The sequence below is a fragment of the Mauremys mutica genome, chromosome 14 (assembly GCF_020497125.1).
Source record: "Mauremys mutica isolate MM-2020 ecotype Southern chromosome 14, ASM2049712v1, whole genome shotgun sequence".
NCBI classification, from domain to species: Eukaryota; Metazoa; Chordata; order Testudines; family Geoemydidae; genus Mauremys; species Mauremys mutica.
The window spans coordinates 4,206,519-4,229,891 of NC_059085.1; the positions used below are offsets into that span (position 1 = coordinate 4,206,519).

At 51.6% G+C, this 23,373-nt stretch overlaps 1 protein-coding gene across 2 annotated transcripts; it reads right to left on the reverse strand.

Annotated features, from left to right (window-relative positions):
- Positions 1 to 15,754: 15,754 nt before the first annotated feature.
- LOC123349009 (C-factor-like) lies at positions 15,755 to 22,560 on the reverse strand. Of its 2 annotated transcripts, none has more exons than XM_044986738.1 (6): positions 22,333 to 22,560; positions 20,927 to 20,978; positions 20,055 to 20,242; positions 17,881 to 18,039; positions 17,036 to 17,224; positions 15,755 to 15,972 (listed from the first exon to the last, which is right to left on the reverse strand). In XM_044986738.1, exons 1-6 carry the CDS (start codon positions 22,477 to 22,479, stop codon positions 15,859 to 15,861), a joined length of 849 nt encoding a protein of 282 aa, XP_044842673.1. In that variant the 5' UTR covers positions 22,480 to 22,560; the 3' UTR covers positions 15,755 to 15,858. The 2 variants fall into 2 exon arrangements, with proteins under 2 accessions (XP_044842673.1, XP_044842675.1); XM_044986740.1 differs by having other exon boundaries at positions 17,036 to 17,146; positions 22,333 to 22,558.
- Between the last annotated feature and the right edge of the window lie 813 nt (positions 22,561 to 23,373).

Consider the following 23,373-nt stretch of genomic DNA (forward strand, 5'->3'; position numbering starts at 1 on the left):
AATTCCACACCCCTACCCTGCTCCACACCCCCACCAGGTCCTGGTGCCCCTGTCTGGGGTATCACCCATGGACCGTCTAGGGGATCCACCCAGCACCGTGCCCATGCCTGTATGCGATTAAGTGCATCTCGCCCTGTTTCCCCAGGGATTCGCTTCATCTTATTCATCCCCGCAGTATGAGAGTATACCCCAAACAACAGTTTTGGCACCTGTCCAGGGATTAGAAATGGGTGTGCCACTCCTGCCACATCAATTCCTAAGGTGCCCCATCCCAAAAGACTACGCCATATGATCACCTGGTCCTCACGAGTTAGACCCTCCATCTCCCTGCCCACCTCCACTAGCCACAGCACAAACTGATCCCAATCCTCCCGGGGTACCTTTCCCAAATGGCCCACTACTGCCTCCCGGTCCTTCAGGGACAAGGGGCGGATTTCTGCCTGTTCTACTACACCCTGCAACTGGGGCCACTATTCCTGCCTCCTGTAGTTCCTCCTGGGTAGCCTCTCTCGCAGGGGCTGTAACAGTGGATCGCCGGCTTACAACGTTCACTAGCAGTGGTGGGTACAGTGTTTTTTCAGGATAGGGTGGTGGGGGTGTCTCCTTAAGCTCCATTAGTGGGGCGGATGGTCTGGGGTCCCCAAGTCCATTGCCCCCATGTTTACATTGATACAATTCCTCCTCTGAGTCTCCTACTCTCCCCAGCAGTTCATCCCTCTCTCTCCGGATTGCCTCACAAGACTCCTCTGTCCGTGCAGCATCCCGTGCCTTCAAATCTGCCAGCTCTACTGCTAACACAGATTTTTCTGTTAAAATCCGCTGCTAATCCACAATCCCCTCCAAATCCTTAATGTGTTGGAGGAGATCGGCTTCCCTTTTTACCCAGTATGCCATCCCAGCACACAAACCTTGTAATACCATTCCCTTTTTCCTACATTTCTTTCCCTTGGGGTCTCCCAAAACCTCCCCCATCTCCTTCTCAATCTCATCCCAGGTGGATCCCTGCACCTGGTATGGGCCCTGGTTCTTCCTTATCCATTTGTTCAAAAAATCCGTTACCCCAGCTTGCCAGAACCCGCAACTACCATCACGAGAGTTCACCATACCCCCTCCAAGCAGCCGCGCGGACTGTTGGGGAGGGGGACTTACAAGCTGCCACTCACCTATCCGATGCGATGCATCCGAGTCATGGCACCAAGATGTTAGAGAGCTTATTCCTTCACTCTCAGCCTTCCCTGGTCCTTCTCGCATAAACAGAGAGCAACAATACCCCAAGTCCAAAGGTGCAAACAATTTGATGTTTATTGGGGTGAACTTCCAGCAAGCTTAAATTCAAGTTCCTTTTCCTTATTTTCGAATCCCAACTTACTTCCTGTTTGCCCCTAATTTATATAGTAATATTTTCAGCTATACCTTAACCAATCATTCTACTAAAATTTACCTAACCAATCCTAACATATTGTAACATGATTAGCTAACCAATTATATCCCACCACCTTAATTAGTTTACACCTAGCAAAATTAATTATACAGCAGACAGAAACAATCACAGAACCAGACAGTGACCATGCAAATAAACATACAAAACAATACAGAAGTGAGGATTTCACAACTACATCTATACAGACATAAGGGTTTTACAAGTACATCTATACAGACAGAAGGGTTCTCCAGCTGTGTCTATTGATAAGTGAGTTCTTACTAGACAGAAAACTATCAAACTAAATTTCTAGGCTCTTCCCTTTGTTGGTGTCACTAGGCATGACTCTAGGTAACTCAGGAGGGTGGAAAACCATAAGTGTCAATGAAGCCTTCCTGTATTAGGCCTGAATGAACTAAAGTCACTCCATGTCTGACCAAAGCCTTTCCATGTTTGAACTTTAATCGACCTACCAAGCTAGCAACAGAGAATGGAATGTGTAACAGCTAGTTATCAGGTGCAACCCCACTCACACCGGTACTAGGAAATAATAATGAGGCCTGCTTGAATCATAGAATCATAGAATCATAGAATCTCAGGGTTGGAAGGGACCTCAGGAGGTCATCTAGTCCAACCCCCTGCTCAAAGCAGGACCAAACCCAACTAAATCATCCCAGCCAGGGCTTTGTCAAGCCTGACCTTAAAAACCTCTAAGGAAGGAGATTCCACTACCTCCCTAGGTAACCCATTCCAGTGCTTCACCACCCTACTAGTGAAAAAGTTTTTCCTAATATCCAACCTAAACCTCCCCCTCTGCAACTTGAGACCATTACTCCTTGTTCTGTCATCTTCTACCACTGAGAACAGTCTAGATCCATCCTCTTTGGAGCCCCCTTTCAGGTAGTTGAAAGCAGCTATCAAATCCCCCCTCATTCTTCTCTTCTGCAGACTAAACAATCCCAGTTCCCTCAGCCTCTCCTCATAAGTCATGTGCTCCAGCCCCCTAATCATTTTTGTTGCCCTCCGCTGGACTCTCTCCAATTTATCCACATCCTTCTTGTAGTGTGGGGCCCAAAACTGGACACAGTACTCCAAATGAGGCCTCACCAGTGCTGAGTAGAGGAGGATGATCACATCCCTTGATCTGCTGGAAATGCCCCTACTTATACAACCCAAAATGCCATTAGCCTTCTTGGCAACAAGGGCACACTGTTGACTCATATTCAGCTTTTCGTCCACCGTAACCCCTAGGTCCTTTTCTGCAGAACTGCTACCCAGCCATTCGGTCCCTAGTCTGTAGCAGTGCATGGGATTCTTCCATCCTAAGTGCAGGACTCTGCACTTGTCCTTGTTGAACCTCATCATATTTCTTTTGGCCCAATCCTCTAATTTGTCTAGGTCCCTCTGTATCCTATCCCTACCCTCCAGCGTATCAACCACTCCTCCCAGTTTAGTGTCATCTGCAAACTTGCTAAGGGTGCAGTCCACACCATCCTCCAGATCGTTAATGAAGATATTGAACAAAACCGGCCCAGCACCGACCCTTGGGGCACTCCACTTGATACCGGCTGCCATCTAGACATGGAACCATTGATCACTACCCGTTGAGCCCGACCATCTAGCCAGTTTTCTATCCACCTTACCGTCCATTCATCCAGCCCAGACTTCTTTAACTTGCTGGCAAGAATACTGTGGGAGACTGTATCAAAAGCTTTGCTAAAATCCAGAAATAGTACATCCACTGCTTTCCCCTCATCCACAGAGCCGGTTATCTCGTCATAGAAGGCAATTAGGTTAGTCAGGCATGACTTGCCCTTGGTGAATCCATGCTGACTGTTCCTGATCACTTTCCCCTCCTTTAAGTGGTTCAGGATTGATTCCTTGAGGACCTGTTCCATGATTTTTCCAGGGACTGAGGTGAGACTGACTGGCCTGTAGTTCCCTGGATCTTCCTTCTTCCCTTTTTTAAAGATGGGCACTACATTAGCTTTTTTCCAGTCATCCGGGACCTCCCCTGATCGCCATGATTTTTCGAAGATAATGGCCAATGGCTCTGCAATCTCATCGGCCAACTCCTTTAGCACCCTCGGATGCAGCGCATCCGGCCCCATGGACTTGTGCTCGTCCAGCTTTCCTAAATAGCCCCGAACTACTTCTTTCTCCACAGAGAGCTGGTCACCTCCTCCCCATACCGTGCTGCAGAGTGCAGCTGTCTGGGAGCTGACCTTGTCTGTGAAGACAGAGGCAAAAAAAGCATTGAGTACACTAGCTTTCTCCACATCCTCTGTCACTAGGTTCCCTCCCTCATTCAGCAAGGGGCCCACACTTTCCTTGACTTTCTTCCTGTTGCTAACATACCTAAAGAAACCCTTCTTGTTACTCCTAACATCTCCGGCTAGCTGCAACTCCAAGTGTGATTTGGCCTTCCTGATTTCACACCTGCATGCCTGAACAATACTTTTATACTCCTCCCTGGTTATTTGTCCAATCTTCCACTTCTTGTAAGCTGTTCTTTTGTGTTTAAGACGAGCAAGGATTTCACTGTTAAGCCAAGCTGGTCGCCTGCCATATTTACTTCTCTTCCTACACATCGGGATGGTTTGTTCCTGCAACCTCAATAAGGTTTCTTTGAAATACAGCCAGCTTTCCTCGACTCCTTTCCCCGTCATGTTATTCTCCCAGGGGACCTTGCCCATCAGTTCCCTGAGGGAGTCAAAGTCTGCTTTTCTGAAGTCCAGGGTCTCTGTTCTACTGCTTTCCCTTTTTCCTTGTGTCAGCTTGCTCCTGGCTAAGGGGCAAAATAACAGATCAAAGAGAGCAGGACAAGATAACAGTTCACAGAAGAGTTACTAACAAGCTAAAGTGGTTGTTGCCAAGTATGACTTAATTGCTTAATGTAATTGCTATTGCAAAGTGTATTTGCTGCATGGGAATGGAAGGTGGGGAGAGAGGGTGAGTGGGGTGGGGTGGAATAGAAGAGGCTTAGTTAAAGTTATGTATAAAAAAGAGAAAAGCTGCTTGTAGCTGAGTGCTTGATTTGAGATGTGTCTGTCTCCGAGCATCCCGCTTTGAGATCTCAAATAAACTTTGTCTGCTTCTCCACCTTGGCGTGTTTATTGGAGCAAAGCACACCGGGCAACGAACCACTGTTGCTGTCCTCGGCATTCTGTGCTGGCAACACCTTTCTCTGGAGGTGATAGATCGAATCACCTTCCTAACAGCCCCAGATTGCCTTATTTTAATATGACTAGTTTGGAAAGTGAGGACGTGACCATACATTTCCCAGTTTATGGCTGCTAAAGAACCAGGCCACAGACTGTCGCAGTAAGAGAAGGCCACTACACAGACAGTGATTTTTGATTCTTTCTTTTATACCTCTATAACTAGCTAAGTGATAAGAATACACCTAAATTCTTAAAGTATAGGCCTTTGCAGACAGGCCTGAATATCTATATCCTAACAGCCGGCGTGGTGAGCTGATCGGCACAGGTGACCAAGCAGAGCTCATCAGCACAGGTGACCATGCAGTCCCAGAATCGCAAAAGAGCTCCAGCATGGACTGAATGGGAGGTACTGGATCTGATCACTGTCTGGGGAGACAAATCCGTGCTATCCAAACTCTGTTCCAAAAGACGAAACACCGGAATATTTTAAAAAATCTCAAAGGGCATGAAGGACAGAGGCTGTAACAGGGATTCGCAGCAGTGCTGCTTGAAACTTAAGGACCTGAGGCAAGCCTATCAAAGAACCGGAGAGGCAAACGGCCGCTCCGGGTCAGAGCCCCAGACATCCCGTTTCTATGATGAGCTGCATGCCATTCTAGGGTTTGCCCCTACAACTACCCCAGCCGTGTGTGTGGACTCTGACAATAGATTCTCATGCAACAGGGATGTGGGTTTTGGGGATAAGGACACTAACAGGGAGAGAAGGGTAGCTCAGTGGTTTGAGCATTGGCTTGCTAAACCCAGGGTTGTAAATTCAATTCTTGAGGGGGCCATTTAGGAAACTGGGATAAAAATCTGTCTGGGGATTGGCCTTGCTTTGAGCAGAGGCATTAGGCTAGATACCTCCTGAGATCCCTTCCAACCCTCATAGTCTGTGATGAGGATATTGACAGTAGTGCACAGCATGCAAGCAGAGAAAACATTTTCCTTGACAGCCAGGAACTGTTTATCACCCTGGAGCCAATACCCACCCAAGGCAGGCTCCTGGACCTCAAAGGCAGAGAAAGGACCTCTGGTGAGTGTACTTCTGTAAATATTGTACATGGTTTAAAAGCAAGCATGTTTAATGATTAATATGTCCTATTAACATGCATGGAGATGGAGCATAAATCCTCCAGGGACATAAGGTAAGGATTGGAGATTTGCCAATCTCCTAGAACTGGAAGGGACCTTGAAAGGTCATTGAGTCCAGCCCCCTGCCTTCACTAGCAGGACTAATTTTTGCCCCAGATCTCTAAGTGACCCCCCTCAAGGATTGAACTCACAATTCTGGGTTTAGCAGGCCAATACTCAAACCACTGAGCTATACCTCCCCTCCACAACAGCTCAGTGAAGCTCTCCTGGATGTACTCCCAAAGCCGTTGCAAAAGGTTTCTGGGAAGGGCAGCCTTATTCCATCCTCCATGGTAGGACATTTTACCACACCAGGCCAGTAGCACGTAGTTTGGAATCATTGCATAACAAAGCATGGTAGCATATGGTCCCAGTGTTTGCTGGCATTCAAGCAACATCCGTTCTGTATCTCTCTGTGTTATCCTCAGGAGAGTGATATCATTCATGGTCACCTAGTTGAAATAGGGGAATTTTATTAAGGGGACATTCAGAGGTGGCCATTCCTGCTGGGCTGTTTGTCTGTGGCTAAACAGAAATCATCCCCACTGTGCGCCACGCAGTGCGGGGAGGGGTGAAGCAATCATCCCAGAGAATAGGGTGTGGGGAAGAGGTTAGTTGGGTTTGTGCTGCACATTAACCCGAAAACCGCAGCCCCTCCTTTTAAATGGTCAACCCAATGGGTGATTGGTATGGGAAATGAGCGCACTGCTGTTTGAAACCATGTAATGTTAACAGCTTGGTTCACTGTGAAAGAGTCTACTTATTGTTCTCTAAAATGTGTCTTTTTAAATACTACTCTCCCATTTTTCCCTCCCACAGCTGCAAATGTTTCAGCGCTCTCCATATCATCTCCATCCCAGAGTGCTAGGAAAGATTAGAAGGCAAAAAAAACGCACTCGCGATGAAATGTTCTCTGAGCTCATGCAGTCCTCCCACACTGAAAGAGCCCAGCAGAATGTATGGAGGCTGATAATGTCAGAGTGCAGGAAAGCACCAAATGAATGCAAGGACAGGAGGGACGTACAAGAGGACAGGTGGCGAGATCAAGATGATAGGTGGCATCAGTGTGATGAAAGGAGGCAGGAAGCAATGCTCAGGCTACTGGAGGATCAAACTGATATTCTCCCATGTATTGTTGAGGTGCAGGACAGGCAGCAGGAGCACAGACCGCCACTGCAGCCCCTGTGTAACCAACCGCCTCCCCAAGTTCCATAGCTTCATCACCCAGATGCCCAAGAACGCGGTGGGGAGGTCTCTGGGCACACAACCACTCCACCCCAGAGGAATGCCCAAGCAAAAGAAGGCTGGCATTCAATAAGTTTTGAAGGCTGCTGTGGCCTTGTCCTTCCCTCCTCCCCTCCTCTACCACTCCACCTGGTGCTTCCCTTCTCCACCACCTCTCCTGGGCTACCTTGGCAGTTATCCCCCCATTTGTGTGATGAAGTAATAAAGAATGCATGAATTTGAAATAACAATGACTTTATTGCCTCTGCAAGCAGTGATGGGAGGAGGGGAGGGGGCAGTTGGCTTACAGGGAAGTAGAGTGAACCAAGGGGGTGGCTTTTCATCAAAGAGAGACAAACAAAACTTTCACACCATAGCCTGGCCAGTCATGAAACTGGTTTTCAAAGCTCCTCTGATGTGCAGCGCGAATTGCTGTGCTCTTCTAACTGCCCTGGAGTCTGGCTGTGCGTTATCAGCGGCCAGGCGATTTGCCTCAACCTCCCACCCCACCATAAACGTCTCCTCCTTACTCTCACAGATATTGTGGAGCACACAGCAAGCAGTAATAATGATGGGAATATTGTTTTCGCTGAGGTCTAACCGAGTCAGTAAACTGCGCCAGCGCGCTTTTAAATGTCCAAAGGCACATTCTACCACCATTCTGCACTTGTTCAGCCTATAGTTGAACAGCTCCTGACTACTGTCCAGGCTGCCTGTGTATGGCTTCATGAGCCATGGCATTAAGGGGTAGGCTGGGTCCCCAAGGATAACTATAGGCATTTCAACATCCCCAACGGTTATTTTCTGGTCTGGAAAGCAAGTCCCTTTCTCCAGCTGTCATAACTATAAAGGGAAGGGAACAGCCCTCCTGTGTACAATACTATAAAATCCCTCCTGGCCAGAGACACCAAAATCCTTTTACCTGTAAAGGGTTAAGAAGCTCAGGTAACCTGGCTGACACCTGACCCAAAGGACCAATAAGGGGACAAGATACTTTCAAATCTTGGAGGTGGGGAAGGCTTTTGTTTGTGCTCTTTGTTTTGGGGGTGGTTTGCTCCTGGGACTAAGAGGGACCAGACATCAATCCAGGCTCTCCAAATCTTTCTGAACCAGTCTCTCATATTTCAAACTTGTAAGTAACACCCAGGCAAGGTGTGTTAGTTTCATCTTTGTTTTCTCAACTTGTAAATGTTCCTTTTTTGCTAAGAGGATTTACTTCTGTTTGCTGTAACTTTGAAACAAAGGCTAGAGGGGGTTCCTCTGGGCTCTAGGAATCTGATTATCCTGTAAAGTTATTTTCCATCCTGATTTTACAGAGATGATTTTTACCTTTCTTTCTTTAATTAAAAGTCTTCTTTTTAAGAACCTGATTGATTTTTCCTTGTTTTAAGATCCAAGGGGATTGGATCTGGACTCACCAGGAATTGGTGGGGGAAAGGAGTGAGGATGGTTAAATTCGCCTTGTGTTAAGATCCAAGGGGTTGGATTTGTGTTCACCAGGGACTTGGTGAAGAAGTCTCTCAAGACTATCCAGAGAAGGCAGTCAGTATTTGGGAGTGGTGGCTGCAAGACCAGATCTAAGCTGGTAGTTAAGCTTAGAGGTGTTCATGCAGGTCCCCACATCTGTACCCTAAAGTTCAGAGTGGGGAAGGAACCCTGACACCAGCTGTTCAAACAGACCAGAGTTCCTGAAGATGTGAGTGTCATGTACCTTTCCTGGCCAGCCCATGTTGATGTTGGTGAAACGTCCCTTGTGATCCACCAGCGCTTGCAGCACCATTGAAAAGTACCCCTTTCAGTTTATGTACTCACTGGCTTGGTGCTCCGGTGCCAAGATAGGATTATGGGTTCCATCTATCGCCCCACCACAGTTAGGGAATCCCATTGCAGCAAAGCCATTCTCTATGGCCTGCACATTTCCCAGAGTCACTACCCTTGATAGCAGCAACTCAGTGATTGCATTGGCTACTTGCATCACAGCAGCCCCCACAGTAGATTTGCCCACTCCAAATTGATGCCCGACTGTCCGGCAGCTGTCTGGCATTGCAAGCTTCCAGAGAGCTAGCGCCACTCGCTTCTCAACTGTGAGGGCTGCTCTCATCTTGGTATTCTGGAGCTTCAGGGCAGGGTAAAGCAAGTCACAAAGTTCCATGAAAATACCCTTATTTATGCGAAAATTTTGCAGCCACTGGGAATCATCCCAGACCTGCAACACTATGCGGTCCCACCAGTCTGTGCTTGTTTCCCGGGCCCAGAATCGGCGTTCCATGGCATGAGCCTGCCCCATTGCCACCAGGATGGCCAGGATGACCAAACTTTGAAAGCAGCAGGGCCGGCTCCAGGCACCAGCTTATCAAGCAGGTGCTTGGGGCGGCAACTCCGGAGCGGGGCGGCACTTTCATATATTCGGCAGCAATTCTGCGTCGGGTCCCTCACTCCCATTCGGAGCGAAGGACCTCCCGCTGAATTGCCGCAGATTGCGATCGCGGATTTTTTATTTTTTTTTCCTGCTTGGGGCGGCAAAACTCCTGGAGCCGGCCCTGGAAAACAGTCTGTGTCCATGTCCTCATCACTCTCGTCACCGTGCTGCCGTCGCCTCCTTGCTTGCTTTTGCGGGTTCTGGTGCTGCATACACTGAAGGATAATGTGCGTGGTGTTTACAGTGCTCATAACTGCCGTGGTGATCTGAGTGGGATCCATGCTTGCCGTGGTATGGCATCTGCGCAGAAAAAGGCACTAAATGTTCTCAGTCATTGCTCTCACTGTGGGAAGGGCGACTGATGACATGGCTTACAGGGTTGGCTTACTGTACTGTTCCCGCAGTCTCGCCCCATTGGAATTCTGGGTTGTGCACCCAATGCCTGATGGGGCAAAAACATTGTCGTGAAGGCAGGACGGATAGCTCAGTCATTTGAGCATTGGCCTGCTAAACCCAGCGTTGTGAATTCAATCCTTGAGGGGGCCACTTAGGGATCTGGGGTTAATATCAGTACTTGGTCCTGCTAGTGAAGGCAGGGGGCTGGACTCAATGACCTTTCAAGGTCCCTTCCAGTTCTGGGAGATTGGTATATCTCCAATTATTATTATTTTATTTATATTATTCTGGGTACATGTCATCAGGCACTCCTCCCTCCATGAAAGCAACGGCAAAAAAACTTTTCTCGCCTTTTTTCCTGGGTTACCAGTGCCAACGACATACCATGGAGCCCGCTCAGCTCACCGTCACCGTACATCTCCTGGGTGCTGCTGGCAGACGTGGTACTGCAGTGCTACATAGCAGCAGCCCCTTGCCTTGCCCTGCGGACGGCAGATGGCACAATACGACTGCTAACCGTCATCATCATCCAGTGGGTGCTCCTGGCCGACCTTGGTTAGGTTGGTCGGGGGCGCCTGGGCAGACATGGGTGCGCCTGATCGGCCTCGGTGAGGTCGGTCAGGGGCACCTGAACAAAAATGGGAATGACTCCAGGTCATTCTCTTCTTTAAGTTTCGTCTCATGGAGATTCCGTCCTGCCTGGAATATCATGCCAGCTGGAGGCTTCTGCCTCAGGCTGTTCTCCCAGGCCTTGGCTACACTTGAGAGTTACAGCGCAATAAAGCCACCAACAGCGCTGTAACTCACTCCCTGTCCACACTGGCAAGGCACATATAGCGCTGTATCTCTGCGGTTACAGCACTGCTTGTACTCCACCTCCCCGAGAGGAATAACAGCTGCTGTGGAGTGGTTGAGACGCTGGTGCTCCAGTGTAAATGGGGAGTAACCTTATTATGCAGTGATTGACCTCCGGAAACTCTCCATAATCCTTTTAAGTGAAGGTTCCCCTCCTTGTTTTGTTGTGAACTCCAGGCTCCGGGAGCTGCTTATCAAAAAACCAAACACAGCTCCTGTTTGCTGTGAATGAGCAGAGGCAGGCAGGGGGGCTCCCTTTGGAATACCCACAGCTAGTGTTTGCTTGAAGAGAGAAGAAGCATGGTGCGTGGGGCGGGGTCTGTTTTGGCGAGCGGCTGCTTATCTGGTCTGTGAGAAAAAAACAAACAGCTGGTGTTTGATTTTAGTGAGTGAGAGGGTGGAGGAGGGTCAGAATTTGCAAGGCAGCTGCTGACACAGTGTTGGCTCCAAAAATCCACTCTCTCTCCCCCACACTCCCTGTCACACTCCACCCCACCCCCCTTTTGAAAAGCACGTTGCAGCCATTTGAACGCTGGAATAGCTGCCCATAATGCACCACTCCCAATGCCGCTGCAAATGCTGCAAATGTGGCCACAACAGTGCGCTGGCAGCTGTCAGTGTGGACAGACTGCAGCGCTTTCCCTACTCAGCTGTACGAAGACAGCTTTAACTCCCAGTGCTGTACAGCTGCAAGTGTAGCCATACCCCCAGTCGGCAGCACCACGCAGTCGCACCTACCCCAGCCTACCCCTTGCTCCCATGGCTCATGAAGCCTGGACAGTAGTAAGGAGCAGTTCAACTATAGGCTGAGCAAGTGCAGAATGGTGGTTCACTCTACATCCCTGTAAGCCAACCACCCTCCCCTCCCAGCTTTGATCGCTGCTTGCAGAGGCAATAAAGTCAGTGTTGTTTCAAATTCATGCATTCTTTATTACTTCATCACACAAATGGAGGGATAACTGCCACGGTAGCCTGGGAGGGGTGGGGGAGGAGGGAAGCACAGGGGTGGGGTAGTTGTAGGGGCACCCCCTAGAATGGCATGCAGCTCATCATAGAAGCGGCATGTCTGGGGCTCTGACCTGGAACAGCCGTTTACCTCTCTGGTTCTTTGGTAGACTTGCCTGATATTCCAGGCAGGACTGAATCTTCATTAGATTAAACTTAAAGAAGGGCATGACCTGGAGTCACTTCCATTTATGTCCAGGCGCCCCCGGCCAACCTCACCGAGGCCGGCCAGGAGCACCCATGTCTGCCCAGGCGCCTCCGACTGACCTCACCGAGGCCGGCCAGGAGCACCCATGTCTGCCCAGGAGCTCCCTGACCGACCTCACCAAGGCCGGCCAGGAGCACCCATGTCTGCCCAGGCGCCTCCGACTGACCTCACCGAGGCCGGCCAGGAGCACCCATGTCTGCCCAGGCGCTCCCGACTGACCTCACTGAGGCCGGCCAGGAGCACCCATGTCTGCCCAGGAGCCCCCAACCAACTTCACCAACTTCACTGAGGCCAGCCAGGAGGAACCAGGAGACAGCAGCAGACAGTACAATACAGCTGCTAACCATCTTTGCTAACTTGCAAATGCAAGGAGCTGCTGCTGTATAGCACTGCAGTACCCTGTCTGCCAGCAGCACCCAGGAGACATATGGTGACAGTGAGCTGAGCAGGCTCCATGCTTGCCGTGGTATGGCGTCTGCACGGGTAACCCAGGAAAAAAGGAGCGAAACAATTTTTTGCAGTTGCTTTCATGGAGGGAAGAGTGGGGGGGGGGGCTGATAACATGTACCCAAAACCACCTGTGACAATGTTTTTGCCCCATCAGGCATTGGGAGCTCAACCCAGAATCCCAATGGGCAGCGGAGACTGTGGGAACTGTGGGATAGCTATCACACACAACGCTCCGGAAGTCGATGCTAGCCTCTGTACTGTGGACGCGCGCCACCGACCTAATGCGCTTAGTGGGGACACACACAATCAACTGTATCAAATCGATTTCTAAAAAATTGACTTCTATTAAATCGCCCTAATTTCGTAGTGTAGACATACCCAGAGACGCTGTGCTTGCGAGAGGGGAAGTATGGCCTCCTACAGGTACCCAGGGGGTGGTGTGTAATTGTCCCAGGTCACTGGGTGGGGGCTCGAGCCGGTTTTGCATTGCATTATTGAAACAGAAACCCGAGATACTGAACCCGGCCAACTCAGCCAGGCAGAAGGGTGACACTAGCAACAGTATTCCCACAGTATTCTTTCCAGCAAGTTAAAGAAGTCTGGGCTGGATGAATGGACGGTAAGGTGGATAGAAAACTGGCTAGATGGTCGGGCTCAACGGGTAGTGATCAATGGTTCCATGTCTAGTTGGCAGCCGGTATCAAGTGGAGTGCCCCAAGGGTCAGTGCTGGGGCCGGTTTTATTCAATAACTTCATTAACGATCTGGAGGATGGTGTGGACTGCACCCTTAGCAAGTTTGCAGATGACACTAAACTGGGAGGAGTGGTTGATACGCTGGAGGGTAGGGATAGGATACAGAGGGACCTAGACAAAGTAGAGGATTGGGCCAAAAGAAATATGATGAGGTTCAACAAGGACAAGTGCAGAGTCCTGCATTTAGGATGGAAGAATCCCATGCACTGCTACAGACTAGGGACCGAATGGCTGGGCAGCAGTTCTGCAGAAAGGGACCTAGGGGTTACAGTGGACGAAAAGCTGAATATGAGTCAACAGTGTGTCCTTGATGCCAAGAAGGCTAATGGCATTTTGGGTTGTATAAGTAGAGGCATTTCCAGCAGATCGAGGGATGTGATCATTCCCCTCTATTCAGCACTGGTGAGGCCTCATTTGGAGTACTGTGTCCAGTTTTGGGCCCCACACTACAAGAAGGATGTGGATAAATTGGAGAGAGTCCAGCGGAGGGCAACAAAAATGATTAGGGAGCTGGAGCACATGACTTATGAGGAGAGCTGAGGGAACTGAGATTGTTTAGCCTGCAGAAGAGAAGAATGAGGGGGGATTTGATAGCTGCTTTCAAGTACCTGAAAGGGGGTTCCAAAGAGGATGGATCTAGACTGTTCTCAGTGGTAGAAGATGACAGAACAAGGAGTAATTGTCTCAAGTTGCAGAGGGGGAGGTTTAGGTTGGACATTAGGAAAAACTTTTTCACTAGTAGGGTGGTGAAGCACTGGAATGGGTTACCTAGGGAGGTGTTGGAATCTCCTTCCTTAGAGGTTTTTAAGGTCAGGCTTGACAAAGCCCTGGCTGGGATGATTTAGTTGGGTTTGATCCTGCTTTGAGCAGGGGGTTGGACTAGATGACCTCCTGAGGTCCCTTCCAACCCTGAGATTCTATGATTCTATGAACACTGAGCTGCTGTTCATTATTTTCACAAACCTCTCTCAGCGGACTCCAAGAGCAAAAGCTTACACACCAGCTTTAATCTATTTTAGTACAGAGGCTGCTGGTACAGGACAGCGGGTGCTGGTAGAGGACAGGGGGTGCTGGGGGAAATGGTTCACTTTAGCATAAATGTGGATTATCTCAAAAATACCTAATATTGGCCAAGTAATTTTGGGAACATGCACCTTGGTGAAGGGCCCAGAGCACTCTGCCTCTGCCCAGAGCTCAGCCTCTCCCCCTCCTCAGTGTGGTCTAGTGGTTAGAGAGCAGAAGATTGAGAGTTAGGCTCTGGGGTTCAGAAAGAGACACTGAACACCTCTCTCTCTCTCAGGATGTTCTCAAAAGAACAAGTAGCCAGGCCTGTGACAGCTCCCTGCAGCATTCCCTCAACTCACCCACACTCCTGATTACCCCCAGGCAGTTGGCACCAAGATAGGACTCATACCTCACCTTGTGACACCTGACAGCAGAGGATGCTGGAGCAGACTCCCGTGCAGTGTGATGTGCAGCCACCTTCACTGTCTGGTGCTGGAGCAGGGTCAGTGCATGCACCACGGGCCTTGGCTGCAGACAAACCCAGACACCAGGTGCCTGGTATGTGAGGGTGAGATGGGACAGAACTGGAGGAAGCCCTTCACCCCACAGCTCATGTGGGCAGCACCACGATCCCCAAGGGTGGCAGCTGCCCCATGTGCTCCAGTCTATGGATGTCCCCCAGGTTGGCTCCTTCCTGCCGAGTGCAGAGCAGAGTCTCTTCATCTCCCAGAAGGGCCAAGTCCCGCCATGTAGGCCCGTGGGGAAGACCCTACCTTTGGTGCTGGTGCCTCTCCCTCTCCTGGCTGCTCTCGCCCTGTATGGAAAGCCCACTCAGGCTCCAGGAGCGAGCCATCCCCTGTGGATCCTCCTGGCTCCCCCTTCCATGCGCACCCCCATTCCCTGGAGAACTGCCCTCCCCAGCCAATGGGCGTACCTGGTCTTTCCCCTGGGTACATGCCAATGAGGTAGGCAACAGGAAGGGAGGGTTCCCTCTCCCCCAAGGGGTCCCTCACCCCACAAAGAGAAAGAGCTGATATACCCAGTGACTCTGGCCGCCTCCATCCCAGCGCCCTCTGTGCTGTTTTGGGGGTAGGGGCACCTTGGACTGGGTTACAGAGCGTCGGCCTGTATGTCTTGGCGTGGCTAACTCAATACGTTGCACTGGTTTGGGGAAAGGGGGGTGTGTAACGTCCTGTGGGGTTCCCCTGGGATCTCTTCCCTGACGCAGTGACTGTTCAGTGTGGTGTCTGTTCCTGGGTGAACTGGGCTCTCCTTAGACGGGGGATTGCAAGTTAGTCTGGGCTTCAGGACTTGGGATGAGGAGACCCCTTAACAACTCCTGGGCCCCCTCTAAAGACTCTTGAAACCCAGCTGCAGTTGGCCTGAGAGAAACCCTCCCGCAGGATGTTCCCTGGGGACCTGAACAACCTGGTGTTATTCGCAGACCTGGCTGCCACAAAATCCACCCCCAGCTTGCCCTCCTGGCCAGTGGCCTGCTCACCCTTCTCCATCCAGCAGCTGCTCAGCTCCTCCCACATAGGCCAGCTCTGGGCTTTGGCTATAGTGGGAGGAATCAGTGAGGCTCTCCCCAGTGAGAACCATCACATGGAGCCGCCCTTCCACCCCATGGCAGCTCCACCCATGGCGCAGCCTGTGACTGTCACGCCAGGCCAGGCAGGGCTGTGGCATTAGAACACTGGGTTTATTGAGGACACAGGCACGGCTTACAGCGCGGTCACTGGAACGGCCTGACCCGGGGCTCCTGTCCTGTGGCCAGGGGGCATCTCACCAGGGAAGAACTTTCCCTTCCCAGCTCACGAAGGCCCCGTTGTCCTTCTCAGAGAGCGTCGGGAGCACGTTCAGGATCCCTCGGACACTTGCATCCACCGTCAGTGGGGCCTGCACGGGGCAAAGGAGAGTGAGGGGGAGGAACTTGCTCAGGGGAAAGACCAGGATTGGCTCCAGGATCGGCTCCAGGGGAAGGGATCTAGAGCCTTGCAACCAAACTGGAACCTGACGGGACACAACTACAGGTGTTGGATTTGGGTCAGGTGGAGTCTGAAAACAACCTGACACTCTGACTGGGGTCTGGGGTCTCTCATTACCTTCTCCTGCCGTGGGATTGGTGAGGTGGTGGCTGCATTTCTGTGCTCCCGCTGGCCACCACCACCTCACCGCGCTGTGCATGCTGTGGAGCGATTGTGCTGATTACTGGCAGCCCCTCTCCCCCAGCAGCACGCACTGCACAGCGAGGCGGTGGTGGGTGGCATGAGCAGGGCATGCAGCCACTGCCATGCTGACCCCACAGGCGTGAGGCAGCTGCAGATGGGGGGCTGGCATGGGGCGTGCGAAGGGGAAGCCGCCACCAGGCCGAGCCTCAAGGACAAGGTGGCAGAAGTGACATAGACACAAGTTCAGGGGCAGTGTCAGGTTCAGATCGGATCTGGTTTCAAAACAACCTGACCTTCTTGGATTGGTTCGGGTCTAGTTGGGCTTAAAATCTGGCCCAAACTATCAGATCTGGCCTGGTGCTGGTCCAGGCCGCTAGGTGCCCATGGCTGAGGCCAGGATCTCCCTGGGGCCAGCCAAACCCATGAGAGGCCAACCCAGGTCACTGTCCCCTGATGCTGGGTGGGGAGCTGGGGCAGGATCCCCATGCAGATACCTGCATACAGGTGCCCATGATGACCAGGTCCCACCTCCCCCAGTTCCCCATGGCAGCAGCTCTGCTGACGTTTGCTTTGCGATGCCAGGAGCCGGAAGAACCAAGGAAGTAGCAGCAGGGGGATCAATGCCCAGGACACAGTGCTGAATCCCCGGGAGGTGGGATCTGATGACAGGCTCATTGCGACAGTTTTCCTCCACACAGGTCGAAAGTGGAGGGGGCGACAGGTTACGGCGTAACCATTCCCCCTACAATGAACATGAGGTTACAACTGGCCTCTCCCAGCAAGGTACCTACCGTGAAGCCCCCCATGTCAGTCTGCACCCAGCCAGGATGGACAGCGATGCTCAGGATCCCGTCTCCTTCATACCCCAAGGATTGGCACTTGGTGAGCATGTTCAGAGCAGCCTGTGGGCGAGACACCATGAGCAGAGACAGCAGCGTGTGGGGAAGGGGAATGAGCCCTACAGGAAATGATCCCAGATCCTGAGGGCCGGGAAGGGAGAGACAGAGACAGACAAGCGGGTGAGGACCTTGGTGTGAGCTGCAGTCTCTGATGCTCGATGGGGACAACAAGGTGCTCTCAGGGGCATGGCCATGGGGAAGGGGATGTAGCTGCACTTCGATCAGCCACAGCTACTGCGTAGCTTCAGGGGGGCTGTGACAGCTGAGTACAAGTTAGAGCAGTGCTGAGGCTGCTCTAGGTTTTGCATGATCAGGGGGTGGCAGAGGGACGTGTAAATGTGGCATCGATTCTCCTTTGTTTTCCCCCAAGGGTTCACCAGGGGCAGAAGAGGATCTGGTCCCCTCCATTTAAACCTGGTGACGGTCTCTCAACTGGGTATATTCGCCCCTAGGAGGGGCTATAATTAATAGCTCCGTAGTGGCCCTCCCCTGTCTGTGCTGAGACTGGCTAGTGTAGTGCTGAGGAGCCCCACGTGCCTCCCAGTGTGGGGATTTCCCTGATGGGATACACACGATGGAAGGTTCCTCACTGAGGGGAACTCCGGGAGCTGATTTGAATTCCAGGCAGCTGAACAACAGCTGGTCCCACCTGGCACAGCAGTAGAAGCTGGAACGGCTGGGCAGGAGGGCGGGGAACATGGGGAAAAGCACTGAGTGACACTGAGCACGTCCTGTACCTTGCTGCAGCGATAGGCGATAGCTTGGCCCACATGCCAGGCAAAGAGATTCGTGATGGAGCCAGCCTCGCTGGACATGTTGACAATGGCCGCCTTGCTACAGCTCAGCCCTTTCTGGTTGCTTCCCTGGGCAGCCTTCTTCAGCAAGGGCAGGAACGCCTGGGCAATGGGGAGAAAAGAGCACCCCGGGGTCAGCTTAGGAGAAAGGACCCTGGGTTGTGAGGCAGTGGCACTGGAACAGAGAGGGCCCAGGGGCCGTGGCCCTCTCACTTTTGAAAGTGGACAGGCCCAGTCCCCTGCTCCTCTTCTTGCCCCCAAGGCCCCACCCTCTGGCCAGGCTGGAGCCTGGCCAGGTAAGAGTGGATCGGGGAGCCCCGGACCCTCCACCTGCCCGGGGTGGGGTGGGAGGTGGTGAGAACAGCCACCGGCTTGTGTCCCTGACCTTCGGCCTCCCCACCCAGGGCAGATGGAGGGTCTGCGGCTCCTCTCTTACCAGGGCACAGCTATGGCTCTTTGGCCACCGAGGCTCTGCTCCAGGCCAGGCCAGATGCCAGAGCCAGGTTGGGATAAGGGTCACGCGGGCAGCTGTGGGGAGCTGCAGGCCTTCCACCTGCACTGGCTCTCCAGCCCAACTATGGCTTCTGGCTTGACCGGGAGGCGGGGCTTTGGGGGGGGGAAGAGAAGGGGCAGGAGCAGGGCCATGGAGGGGGCAAGGCCTTGTCACCCCCCAATTTTAGGAAGAATCCATTGCCTGTGTTGTGAGGCTCCTCACCACCACCTGCCCTTAGTGGGAAGCAGTCTGGTCTGTACCGGCTGCGGATCAGGTTCCTGAAACCACCAGCCTCTGGCAACACAAGCCCTGCCCTCCAGGTCCCCGCAGGCCTCGCTCTCTATACAGGTTAGTGATAGACACACACAAACTCCAGAGCCCTCCGTGTTCCCTGCAGTGTCCAGCCCCTTGTCCACTGGCAGAAATACCAGGCCTGCTGTTCCCAAAGGACAAGATGCACCAGCCAGTAAGATTCAGCTCAGGATCATCACTTTGCTTAGCACCCTAGCACATAGATCTATTTATAGTGAAAACAAGGAGACGTTTATTATCAAAGACCAGAAAGTCAAGTGAGTGAGAGTAAGGATTTTGGAAACAAATGGTTACACAGAAAACAAAATCAATAACACACTTTCTAGGGATGAAACTTAACTAGGAAATCTCCTCCTGTCTAAAGAAGCTTGTCTCACCCAAAGTTCTCTCCCTTGTTTTCAACCAAGCCTGGCTGGGATCCCTTTTTTATGAAGCAAACTCCCTGCGTGTTGACTTTCTCAGTGAAGGATTTCACCATGTCTTCTTTGTCCCCCATATATACTCAAAGCTTTGATGTGTGTACACACAGACGCACCCACACATGCGGTTGTGTTTTCCTGTTACTTTTCTGTCTTTGAAGGTTTCACAATCCTTCATTAGCATTCAGTTCAGACTGGTGAAAGGAGACCCACTGGGAACTAAACAATACTTAGTTTCCATGGAAACTGCCAGGTAGATAAACATTTCTTTTCTGACAAGAAACCTGTGTATGGACATAACTCCTTACCCAGCATCTGTATGTGCATTTCAGAATTATATTGATGCCCAGGGTGACACCGACTTTTATTGAGACCTCACATGCCGCTCTCTGGTGAACAAGAATGCACCAGGACCCTGTAACCTCTTGCCAGTGGCATTATGAGGTTTCTGTGTCATTGTGGGTGCCCTGCATCTGAGGGTCAAGCTCTTGGCTTGGCCTGCCTACACTTTGGACCTCTGTCATCTGCCACTGCAAAACACTGAGTATTGCGAAGCCAGTCCACCTGTAGATCTTGGCCTATGGATTCATTTCTCATGTGGTTAAAGTCCCACAAGCATAGAATCATAGAGTATCAGGGTTGGAAGGAACCTCAGGAGGTCATCTAGTCCAACCCCCTGCTCAAAGCAGGACCAATCCCCAACTAAATCATCCCAGCCAGGGCTTTGTCAAGCTGGGCCTTAAAAACCTCTAAGGCCCTGCAGAGGGAGGTGTAAACAACCAAGGTCCCCACATTGATCCAGTAACTAGAATCCAGGGGAAGGGAAGAATTCTGGCCTAAGCAAAATCAAACTCAAGTGCAGCCGGCGCCATGCCCTTGGTCGGAGCTCTTACCTGGCTCACCAGCAGGGGTCCCGTCACATTTGTTGTGTACACCAGGGACATGCCCTCCAGCGTCTGAGACTCTAGTGTACCATTCCTCCCTATCCCAGCGTTGTTTATCAACAGATTCAGTCCCGAGCCTTTCAGATGCTCCTCAACTCTGGCTGCTGCCGCCTTGATGCTGGCTGGGTCAGTAGCTTCTATAGAGACAGAGCAGGGGGTTCAGGTGCATGATTCCTCCTCCCTCATGTCACTTCAGGGCACAGCCCTCTCCTAGGCGCCAAGGGGCTTCTTCCAGCCGGACTGAGAGGTAGGAGAGGGGGTGGAAGTTGGGGGGGGGGGAAAGTTGCTGCTGGGCCCAGAGAAGTGGAGTTGTACTGGGGCAGCAATAGGAAAGAATAATGATAATCAATAATAATAATTAGTTATTTGGACAATCTTAGTAGGCGACTTTAAAAAACCTCAATTTATTGTAATTAGTGAATACTTCAGATGTGTGTCGTTGATCTACATTAGACAAAGAACTGGAATGATCTAAAACTATTTTTGAATGCATTGTAGGTGAGAGAACTGATCAGCTGGATGCCTGAGGCTCCATCCCAGAGGTGGGACTGCATGACAGAGCTGCCCAGGTGTGATTGTCACACGAGGGACCTGGCACACAGTGGCCCTGGGGCTTTCCCAGCCCACCCAGGGCTCTCCGACCCCTGCAGGGCTCCCCACTCACACCCGCCTTCTCTGGGGCTGGGTAAGGAGTCAGTGGGCTCCGAGTGATTATTGACTCTGGTCCTGTTCTCCCCACTGAGATCTGGAGGGCAGGGAACGGGGAACAACATAATCCAGGGAAGGGAACCTCAACTCTGGGTCCAGGGCAGGGCACCCACCTAGCGCAACGATCACCAGGTTTGGATGCCTGGACACCAAGTTCTTCAATTGCTGGAAAAGAATAAAGTCAATGATTATTGACGGAGCCGCCAGCCCCGGGGATGGCCAGGCTGGGCAGAGTCCAGCTCCCTGCTGCTACCTGGGGCCAAGTCAATATCTTATTGCGTTGACTCTGCGAAGCCCCCACGTGTAGCACCCAGCTCTGGCTTTCCGGGTCTGTAGGAGGCGTCTGTCTGTCTCCTGAGCGTTTAAAACACCATCATCTAACTCAGTGCGATCGAGTCAGGGACACAAACCACTTCCCTGTCAGTACCACACCTGTGCTCTCTGCCCTCTCCCTGCATGCGCTCTGGGAGTCTGTGACGCCGGGGGCTGGTCAGGGCACAGCGAGTGCAAGGAGCAGCTGGGACATGGTGAATGAGGACCCTGGAGAGGAGCAGGTTTAGGAATTATATGGGGATGGGGGGCAGGAGTGAGGCTGAGTGGTGCAGAAGACAGGGGGCAGCTCCCCTAAGATGGGGCAGTTGTGGGGAAGGGGAGTCCTCGCTCAGGAGCCAGGGGAAGGGAGTGTGGCAGTGTTGCCAGCTCTCGTGAACTGGTTGTGAGTGAGGGTTTTGGCGATGACACGAGAAGGAACTCTGGTTCTGCAGTTTCCCAGGGTGGGCGCGTGGGCAGAGCTCAGTGCAAGAGCCTCGGGGCTGAGGACACAGAGCAGCCCTGCCTCTATGTAAGCATGGCCCTAGAGCAGACAGAGGGTCTGGGGCAGTGGCACACAAGGGACGGGGAGTCAGGGAAGTGGTGCCGTGGACGCTGAGCAGAGAAGTGCTGCTGCTGGGACAGCACAGCCATAGGAAATGGATGGCAGTTCCCCTGTGTGAGGGGGAAGGAGGCTGAAGACGGGGAGTGGAGTTGCCATCGGAGCAGACAGGGAGTGCCGTGCATTCTGTGCGCATTAAAGATTGACTTTTCCACCTGAAATGATCCACGCACACATTGACAGAGGAATAGAGGGCAGTTACAAAGTCACAAGACAGGCTAAAAAACTGATTTTGTTAAAAGTATCGTGATTTTGGGGGTCGGACGCATGATTGTGTCTCTCCTGAGGCTGGCAGTACTGGGTATGTTTCCACCGCAATCACAACGTGTAGAAGCTGTACAAGCCGGCCCGGAACCCCTGGGGAATTACTCAAGGGCTAGCCTGTGCTGCCGCATCCTCACTGCTCCGGGACTCGAGCTACCTCTGTTAACGCTAGCTCGGGTGTAGCTACAACCCTCGGCCTGGAGCGGTGTCTGCAGTCGCCTCCTCCTTTGGCACGTTGCACTCGGAGCTGAAGGCTTCTTCAGATTCCCCTCCCTCCCCACCACCAGGTCCAGCTCACTCCATCTCACCTCGCCCCGTTCTCACCTGCGCTCGCTCTCCCTCCGGGTCCCGGCAGGTCGCAAAGACCCACTCGGGTGGGTTGGATTTCTCCAGAAACTGCTTGACGAGCTCCAGGCCGATTCCCCGATTGGCCCCAGTCACCAGAACGCTGCGGACATTAAAGCCAGCCATGGTCCTCGCCTGCCTGTGCCCCAGCTGGCAGGGCCTGTGCTCAGCGAGCGCTGGGCTAGTTCTGGCCCCACTTCCCCTGCACCTGGGTTATATAAGCTAGCGCTAGGGAATGAGCTCTCTGCTGCCATCTAACCGGTGCAATGAGGTAAAGATGGAATGAGACAGACCTTATTTGTTACCCATCATCTGAGGGTGAACAGTTTGGCTGTTTTGGTTACTAGCTATTGAAGTTTTGGGTACAGGGCCTTTGAAGTGTTGGTCTCCTTATTGTGTGAAAAGGCAGAACAACTGTACTCAGCACGCTCTGAGTAAGGAGTCACCACAACCATGATCTGTTTTCCACAGCTGGGCAGTGGTGTTGGAAACAAAACAGGGAGAAACTGGGTGGGGGAATGGCATGTGCTTGTAAATAAGGACTTTGCTCTAGAAATCTATGTGATGTTTAATTTTCTCTACAAAGTGACGATAAGACTTTGTGAACTGGGAAGGGTGAACTCTGGTAAGGTTGTAGATCTGCAGTTGTAGAGGCAATGACAAGTGCCCAGGTGCCTGTACCGTAGCCTGATTTGGGATGTTGATTAATTTATCTGCTTAATTTAATTTTACTTAATTAATATTAATAATTATTATGGATATTAATTAGTATGGGTTTAGGCTCACCAATTTGTTTGATCAGAAGATAAAAGTTCTTCCTGAATCAGGCTTCACAGAGTTTATAAAAGGACCTTCGGGGATATGACAGGAAGCTCACACTGAGACAGATATAGTTATAAAGACCTTTTATTAAAATCAATGAAATAGTAAGCAAATGGTAAAACAGTTAGAATTACAGAGTTACAATTGTATTACTGTTATTCAAGAGATACATATGATAATACAATATTATGTGCTGCA

Excerpts from the sequence above, each read along its gene's own strand:
- LOC123349009 (XM_044986738.1), bottom strand. The coding sequence starts at position 22,479 with ATGGCTGGCTTTAATGTCCGCAGCGTTCTGGTGACTGGGGCCAATCGG. Across the intron at positions 18,040-20,054 it reads GACCCCTGCTGGTGAGCCAG|GCGTTCCTGCCCTTGCTGAA; the intron begins GTAAGAGCTCCG and ends CCCATTGCCCAG. Across the intron at positions 17,225-17,880 it reads TCGCCTATCGCTGCAGCAAG|GATCTGGGATCATTTCCTGT; the intron begins GTACAGGACGTG and ends CCCGGCCCTCAG.